This window comes from Centruroides sculpturatus, unplaced genomic scaffold, assembly GCF_000671375.1.
Source record: "Centruroides sculpturatus isolate CEXI.00-Female unplaced genomic scaffold, Cexi_2.0 scaffold149, whole genome shotgun sequence".
NCBI lineage: Eukaryota > Metazoa > Arthropoda > Arachnida > Scorpiones > Buthidae > Centruroides > Centruroides sculpturatus.
Genome location: NW_019384406.1, coordinates 319,076 through 328,882, shown reverse-complemented (window position 1 = coordinate 328,882; position 9,807 = coordinate 319,076). Strand labels below are relative to the sequence as shown.

The window sequence follows — 9,807 nt, the reverse complement described above, 5'->3', positions numbered from 1 at the left end:
ATACAATTATTTAACTGCAACTTTGAAAATGAGATGCTAAACATCTTTCAAAAAATTTTAGGTCACTAATGGATTTATCTTCAAAATATGTTTCCGATAATGATAACTGATAAAAAGAAAGAAATATCTGTTTCATTCTTACAATCAGCAATTTTAAAAAGATTTCAATAATTATTTTTTTTGCATTTTAAAGTTATAAAAAGTATATTGATTATTTTATATTTTAATTTAATAATAAATGAGAATATCTAGAAATAAATTGTAAAAAATTCAGCAACAAGTTGCATAAATTTTCTAGCTGTTATGAGATTTTATTTAAGAAATAACTTTTATATTACGAATTATAATAAATAGATTAACCACTTCATCTGCTTCCACAACAGGTAGAGGACAAAGAGAAACATAAGACGATCCGGCATAATATCAGGATATGATTAATTTTACCGTGTTTAATTCTTTATATATTATCATATAATCAAAAACTTTTATTTTATTCGTCTTACGAATAAGTTTAACACGGTTTTCAGTTGCGGATGTTTGCCTTATTTATTATTATTCTCTTTTACCGGCTTAATTATATTTATAGAAATATGTGCTTTAAACTATAATAAATACGAATTAAATACATATCATAAAGGTGAGTTATTATATTTTTATTTATTAAAGTTTTAGAATTAACATTAGCAATGAATTCATTTAAAATATAATTAGTAAGGGCGCGAGTTATGACGGTATAAGATATTTTCATTGTTATTTTTTTTTACTATATAATACCGTAAAGAAATGTTTAAAAAATAACAATGAACACGTGTGAAATAGATTAAATTAATCTATTTCAATAAATGGATACGTAATTGAAACAATTATATTAATTATGTAAATTTCGTTCTTTGTTAATTAAATCATTTTCATCTTTTGAACCAAACGTTTTCAAATGATGAGCTAAGCAAATATTTTATTTCGAAAGTTTGTGTATTGTTAATTTATTAACGGAAAAAGTAATGTGAATATAAAATATAAATGCTGCCTGAGAATAAAACTGCCTCCCTTTTTTTTAANTCTTACGAATAAGTTTAACACGGTTTTCAGTTGCGGATGTTTGCCTTATTTATTATTATTCTCTTTTACCGGCTTAATTATATTTATAGAAATATGTGCTTTAAACTATAATAAATACGAATTAAATACATATCATAAAGAATTCCATTGTCCTTTAAATTATTTTAAGTACATCAATTCTACTCAGTGCATTTTAATTATAGAATTGTGTGATGGCATATTGAATTGCTTAGATGGAAGTGATGAACAAGACTTTTGTGAATCTGATATGTGTAGATCAAGCACATGCCGATATGGTTGTCAACCTAGTCCAAAGGGTCCATTGTGTTACTGTCCAGAAGGCTCAACTTACAACTTACAAACACACTGCCTTGATATTAAAATCCCATCCTCTTTTTTGCCTTATACTACCTACAAACCTTTTGCCATTAAGGGTGTTGAACTTCCAGTAGAAGGTACACATCCTAGTGAAATTATTTTGCCAATATATACAACTGAACAAATTTCAGCAGTTGCTTTTGATGTTAAAAAAAATAATTATAATAAATAGACAAAAGTCTTAATTTTGAGGATAATAACTGCTTAGTGATTAAGTTCCTTTTTTCATTTCAATCGTTTATATTACAACCTTCCTGTTAAATTTTATTGATTCCGTACACTTCTTGAATGCATGGTTAATAAGTAATGGTTATATGGTGTTCAACAGAAAATTTTTGCATATTATTAATTAACAGCTGTCATTATTTAACATAGATGTGTGATTTAATTATAACAGGTGTAGCCAAACTTTTATCCCTTAGGGGCTACTTTTTTGGTAAAATATAGTCTGCAGGTGACTATAAATATGGGCAAACAATTTTAGGATTTTTATATGCACATGTGTTAACATTCATTTGCATTATTCATCAGGATAAATACAAACAGTATGGGTACATTGCAAAGACAGTCTATTATTGTAAGAATAAATTATTGAATTAAGATTTTTAAACGTTAATTTAAGTGAAAGCAAATTGTTCAACTTTAGCTTCGCGGGCTACTTTCAAAACATTTGCGGTCGATCATGGTCTACGTGTTGGCCATCCCTGAATTATAACATTCAATTATAACAAACATAATCTCATGTTACTGCTAATATGAGATTGTATTCTTTATTTAAAAGCTTATTTTAAATTTATCTCTTCACATTTTGTTTGAACATCAAGTTGAAATGTCTTCAATTAAAAAGCATATCAGGCATATACTTTATGAGTTTCAGAAAGGATATAATGCCTTACAAACAATAAAAACAATTTATAATGCGTATAGGGAAGATGCTACTAAACTTCAAACATTTAAAAAAGTACCATTCAAAAAATTTTAAATTAAAGGATTCAAAACATACAGGGCACCCAAAGCTGTTGACAAAGAAAAGCTTACAGGGAGAAATTGCTAAAAATAGACAAATAACACACAATATATTGTATATAACCAAACACACCAAAATTAAAGTGATAAAAGCAAGTAAAACATATGAGTGTAACACAAGAGTGAAAGAGAATTTGGATGCACAGACAGATTGTGTTTATGTTTCAAGTGCATTTTTCACTGTGTGTGCAGTTTGAACTCTGAAGCATTCAAAGTATTTGGTACCACTGTAATATATTCAAAACAGAGCTATTGAGTATATTACCAAAAATTCCAAAAATCCCAAAAGAATAAAATTTTTTAGCCACATGGAATATCAAAGTTTGTACCTTGTAATCTCATAGAACACGACATTGTTTGAATAAGTAATTTAAATAGTAAATATATATTTTTAAAGGTATTTAGTATTATTAATTTGCTCTGTATTATTTTATTTAATAGTATTTTCTTTCATTTTACCTCCAATTATTCTTTTTTAAATTTTGAAGTATTATTTATGGCTACGTAATCTATGTATGTATAACTAATGTTATTTATATAAAAAGTTACTATAAATTGTGACACATGCAATTTATAATGTCATGAAGCAATGCAAAACATGAGAGCTCCACTCCTAAATGTTTTTGAGCCACCAAACATTCAGAGACAAGCTCCTTATAATTTATAAAGCTAATATTATTTACAAAAAATTGATATAAATTACAAGAAAATGTTAAGAAGGTCAAAGACACATGGAATGTTGGGTCATGTTGCCAAAAATAGTCAGTGGCAGTGTCCATAATATATTTATATAAAAATAACAATCAATTATATAAACTATACATTAAACTGAATAATTTATAGTAAATGTTGAAATAAATATAAAAATACTTACCTGATGTTTTAGAGAAAAATTATATAAGTCAGATATTGTATTGTAGTTATTATTTAAATGCATAGTGATACAATTAATAATATCAAGTGAGAGAACCTAATTTTAAACAAACAAATAATCATTATTTAGCATCAGTTACATTTCTTATAACAAAACTATATATTTTCATGAATTCATACACACCTTATATGCTTGCAAAATAGAAACTTGTCTTCTAAGCATTAAATCAATTATTGAATAAATATTTAAAATAAATTCTTTATCTTCATATTTAAATATGGCTGATAAACTCAAACGAAGATTATCAACTGATTTACCATTTAAATCTATACAATTATTTAACTGAAATAGATTAGTTATTATAATAATATTTTTTTCTGATAATAAATACATCCTACTGTAGGAACCGAGTAATGCTGGATAATTTTCTAGTTCTCCTAATAATAACTGCCCAACAGCTTTAAATGTAATATCTTGACTGCATAGACAGTTATCATTTTGGTCATCTAAAAAAATAATTTCTTCTAAGATATCTAATTGTCTATTTTCTATACTGTCTAATTGATTTAACTGATTTAAATCTCTCTTTTGATTTAATGAGCTAATATTACTATCATTTATATATGATTTTTCCACTGAATCTTCAATACCAGATTTGAATTCTTTATTTAATGTAGGATCTTTATGTGACACTTCAACATTTTCTTCTTTAATTTTATTAACAATTTCATTCGAAGAAACTACTTTTGGCTTCCATCTAACTAATATTTGTGGACCAATAGTGTTATTCCATGATGACAACAGAAAAGACTGGAGTGGATTATAATCTGCAAAAGTAAAATGCATATGAAAATCATAAAATACAAAAATTAAAAATATACATAAATACAAAACTTATATTTCATTAGATTCAAATTCAATTTCTATTTAGACAGGATATAATATAAATATATATATTATATCCTGTCTAAATAGCTGCAAAAGTTTTATATACATATAAAATTCTTGCAAATTTTAGTAAATTTTACTTTAAGAAATTATAGTAGTTTTCATTTGACTGTCTTGAAAGCAGAATCTAAATATATAAAATTACTTGTCCTGACTGACTGATTGATTCATCATCACCCAGAGCAAACCACTGAACCTAGAGTGGTGAAATTTGGTACACAGTTAGGGTACGTCATGAAAATGCACACTAAGAGAGGGATTTTTCGAAATTCCACTCCCCAACGGGGGGAGAGAAAAAAGATTAAGGGTTAACCTGAATAATGGCTTCTACTGTACTATTTTAGATGCAAGTTTTTGTTTTCAACTACATTTAGTCTTCATTGAATACTTAGGTGTATATTAAATTGATAACATTTCAGACATTGTTATAAATATTTTTATATATTTTGATTTTTTAACCAAATGTTCATACTGTTTTAAATTTGAATTTATTATTGCATATTGGTTCGATTATAGAATGATTGTAAATGTTCCAGAAAACTGATCAAATTGAAAACAGTTCATTTGATTCTCAGCCATTCTCATCATTCTCAGTGGTAGATAGTATATAACAATTACTATAGTTGTTGAAATACTGAATATAAATGGGGTTTGCTTGCAAAATCTGCTTGGGAGAAGTCATGGGTAACAGCTAGTCTATATATATAAAAATGAATGTGTGTGTGTGTGTGTGTGTGTGTGTCTGTCTGTCCTTCAAACATTACTTCATCGTTTATCCGATTGCCGTGAAACTTTGGGAAGTTGTTTAATACACTCCCGTGAAGGTTTCTGGCTAGTACATTTATCCTACAATAGATGGTGCGCATGTATATGAGCACTGTTTGTTCTGTGTGTTTGATCGATTTCAAATTGTGAAGACCATTTCCCCCATCCAAAAAATATCTCTATACTGTATATGCATTTGTTATTTACGATATTTGTAATAATTTTTGTTTAATCACTTTATTTCAACTTTTTTTTTTTTGCTAATTATATATTCGCTCAAACTTTGTTAAAACCTTAACTGTATCCCGAACAACAACCGAAGTTGTAGGAGGAAATTTGCCTATTTTACTGATCTAGGGATCCCCCTTTTCCAAATTTTAATATCGACTCAAAATAATTTAAAAAGACAAATTACAATAAAATGGTTTATTATCCAACTATCAGAAATTTCACAGCATGCCAAAAAAGAGAGGGAGGAGTAATTAAATAATCAAAATTATAAAGGATTACAAAATATATATAAAAATGGGGAATATCGCACTTCTGACAATCTCTGCGAGTATGTTGGCTAAATTTAAAGAATCCGTGCTTCTCACATGGACAACTATATGTGCTAACTCACGCATCGGAAAACCTTCTGATTTATTCGTGTACACACCAGATGGAAAAACAAAAAATATCGTGTATCCACAAGCACTCCAATAAATAAATAGAACTGAAACGACACTGAAATGTTTTCCCAATGAAAATGAATAATAATATAATAATAATAAGTTTCAATAGAAATGATAAAATGTAAATTTAATTTTATCATAACGAGTTTGCTTGAATTTTGTTTCTTCTGAGATTGCAGCAATGCGCGACGGGTAAGCTAGTATATTATATAAAAGCAAATAGTAATGTGTTAAACTTGTTAAAAACTGAATGTTCTTTTTACATTCTTTTGGTTATTATCTTTTTTTCTTATTGGTTACCATTGTATTTAAATTTATACATATTCTATTTATTCTTGAATGTTTATACATCTAATTCTGTTAATCTGCTTGGTTTTAACTGATGAAGATCCATTAATTCTGAATTGAAAACATTCTAAAAGTATTAAAATATCTGCTGAATTTCACAAGATGACATTTTTCTTTAACTTATATTATATTATACAATTAAATCACCATCACGGAAAATTTTTTGATTTATGAAATTACTTTATATTTTATATAAAACTAGCAGACCCTGCCACGTGTTGTTGTGGCTCAAAATGTATCTATTATAAATTTATAACACTTACCTCGTGGGGGGAATTTTGCGAAAAATTTCTTCTTAGTGTACATTCTCTTGACGTACCCTATTAAAACGCAATCAAAAACGCAAAAACCCGCATCTAAAATAGTATAATAGAAGCCAAGTTCTTCACGGTAAGCTTTAATCCTGTCTCTCTCTCCGCGGGGGAAATATCGAAAAATTTCTTTAGTGTACATTCTATTGACATACCCTATTAAAACGCAATCAAAAATGCAAAAAACCGCATCTAAAATAATATAAATAGAAGCAGAGTTCTTTACAGTAAGCCTTAATCCTAACCATCTCCCTTCAGTGGGGGGGAATTTCGACACGTATATTATATAAAAACACGCGTGTATTCGAATGCAGCGTTCTGTCAAAATTTCAAAGGAATCGGTAGGAACAAATGAACATTACATTTTTATTTATATAAATAGATAGGTGATGATTCGCTTTAGTTCATTTTCACAGAAAAACGTAATGCCTCACAGAAAAGCAAACTTAGGGCGTCATACTCGTAGCACTATCTGTTGGACATAAAAGCCTTAACCTAGATTATATCTTTTAATTTATATGAATGTTTAACGAATTAATATACAGCCTATGTATACCCTGAAGTTCCATTCTAAATATTGGTGAAAGAATTTTTGAAATCGGATGAGTAGTTTCGGAGATTACCTGCTGCATACAAACTTACATACATACATACATACAAACATTACCTCTTTATAATATTAGTATAAATTTAGATATTTTATTACAACTTGGAAATCAAAAATTAATTGTATCTTATTTAATGCTTTAAAGAATTATCTATCAGATTAAATAAATGCAAATTCTAAATACTGTAGTTAAACTTATTTACATACAGAAACAAACTCATATATACTGTTTTATCCTAATGTCAAGATAATTTATCATAAGTAAATGATTCTGATATTAGATCCTAAATTGATAAGTTGTTATTAGATATTAAATTCTAAATACTGTAGTTAAACTTATTTACATACAGAAACAAACTCATATATACTGTTTTATCCTAATGTCAAGATAATTTATCATAAGTAAATGATTCTGATATTAGATCCTAAATTGATAAGTTGTTATTAGATATTAAATTCTAAATACTGTAGTTAAACTTATTTACATACAGAAACAAACTCATATATACTGTTTTATCCTAATGTCAAGATAATTTATCATAAGTAAATGATTCTGATATTAGATCCTAAATTGATAAGTTGTTATTAGATATTAAATTGAAAGGATATAAATTATTCAGTTTATTTTCTTTCAGAGTTAAACCATATTCAAAATAAAATGAATGTCTAAAATCTTCCTATCAACAAATTCTAATCATATATGTTAAATATTTTTACAGCTTGATCTATTTAGAGTGATGTGATGACAGAATACAGTGGTACCTTAGGATATGAACGCCCCAGCATACGAAATTTTCAGGATACGACATGAAATTCGAACATATTTTTGCTCCACGATGCGAACAAAAACTCACCATACGTCGTTACATTAGTTTGCAGCGCCATTTTTTATTCACTTCAGTTCATTGGTCTCAGTCCGCATGTTTGTCTCATCGTGGAAGGATCTCGAAAAAGTCTCTCCAAACTCTTCACAAGTTTAATAAACTCTAGTCACATTCCAAATCAATGGGTAATCTCTAATATAAAGGTTCTCCCAAAAAGGATAATTCCTTTAGATCAATAACTATCCTATCAGCCATGTTAAAAATTTTCGAAATTTGCTTATACAGTGATGCCTCGTATAATGGACGCTGTGAATAATGAACTTTCTGTTTGGCCGTTACGTGACTCGAGCAACGGACTTTCTGTTTGGCCGTTACGTGACTCGAGCAACGGACTGGCTGTGGACAACAGACTTTCCGTTCGGCAGTTACGTGAGGCGACCAATGGACTTTCTACAAACAAGTGCGAATGATGTTTCCACTCTTTTGCCGTTGCCAATGACAATCTGCTATTTTTATAATATATTAGTATTATTAGAATATATTATCAGTATATCTGAAGTACAGAGCTCCCGTTGGGATTAGGCTTGCTCCCTTGTTTATTATGTACATCACCTCAGTGCAGGGTATTTACATTTATTCAAGTGTTGTGCAAATCATGGCTTCTAAAAAAAACAGAAAATTGATTTCAATTGAAACAATGCAAGAAATCATCAGAAGGAGTGAAAGTTGACAAAAACTTCCTTGTTGAATGGGAAGAGGTTCAAGAGTTTACCAACACTCATTATCCAAACAGAGCTGAGGCCAACAGTATCAATGATCTCTACAATGACACTCTTGCCCATCATTTCTGACAGGTGTTGAAGAAGAAAGAGAAACAGACCATCTTGGACATGTTTTTCAAGAAGTCAGCTTCCAAAAAACAAAGGATGGAACAAGAGGAATTGACCCTGCAAGCTCCGGTAACCTCTCCTAAATCTGAATCCAATTAAAAAACAAAAAAAAAAAAAGACCCACTGCAATGTGTAAAAAGTCTGTATCTGTATGAATGTGTGAAGAAAGTGTTCCTCCACCTCATCCTCACAACATCTGACTATCCGGCATAATTGGTGACTGCTCCATTTTCATTTTTTTGTTATGGTACAGTACGGTTATTTTATGCTGCGGAACAAATTATATGTTTTAACATGTATTTCTATGGAAAAATGCGTTTCATATAACAGACTTTTCACTTAACGGACGTGCACCTGGAACGGATTAAGTACGTTATACGAGGCACCACTGTATAACAAAATCTATACCAAAATTACATTCAGATTCTCCCCTCATCAACACTGTGGCATCCGTAACCTTTCTACTACTACTAACCTTCTTGAAACAACTTATACTATTTTGCAAAATTTTGAGAACAAAAAATCCACCTACATAATTTATATTGACATTTCCCAAGCCTTTGACTCTATCATTCCTAAATTACTACTTTAGACTCTAATTGATTATTTTGATTTAGATCTTGCTCTTTACTGTTGGTTAAACAATTACTATTTATCCAGACTATGTAAGATTCAAATTGGTGACTTTGATTTTTTTCCTTTCTCTCCTATCTGCGGCATACCTGAAGGATCTGTACTAAGCATGCTTTTTTTCTTAGCTTATATAGATAAATTACTAATCAACCCCCATTCTAAAGTAATTGCCTACGCCGATGACATCAAAATTTTATCCAATGATCCCTCCTCCCTCCAGATCACTGTCAATTCTTTACGTTCTAATCTTGCCAATTATAATCTAAAAATCAACATCCATAAAACTGTCATTATGTGTTTTTCTCTACTTCACAATCCCAACCACCCTTCCATATTTATTGATTCTTCTAAAATAAACTATGTCCAGTCTCATCGTGACCTTGGTATCATATTTGATGAAAAATTAATATTCCATGATCATATCTCTTACATTATTAAATCTCTTGCAATTAGACGTGGCTTTATCTGGC

The 9,807-nt window shown here is 29.1% G+C and overlaps 1 protein-coding gene across 1 annotated transcript in view; it reads right to left on the bottom strand.

The window, feature by feature from the left end:
• Positions 1-10: 10 nt before the first annotated feature.
• Positions 11-9,807, bottom strand: part of LOC111618879 — a 12,382-nt gene continuing 2,585 nt past the window's right edge. The window contains exons 2-4 of the mRNA XM_023360504.1: positions 3,521-4,164; positions 3,338-3,433; positions 11-106 (exon numbers count right to left, since the gene is read on the bottom strand). Coding sequence (XP_023216272.1) covers positions 11-106; positions 3,338-3,433; positions 3,521-4,164 — 836 coding nt within the window. The remainder of the gene's footprint in view (positions 107-3,337; positions 3,434-3,520; positions 4,165-9,807) is intronic.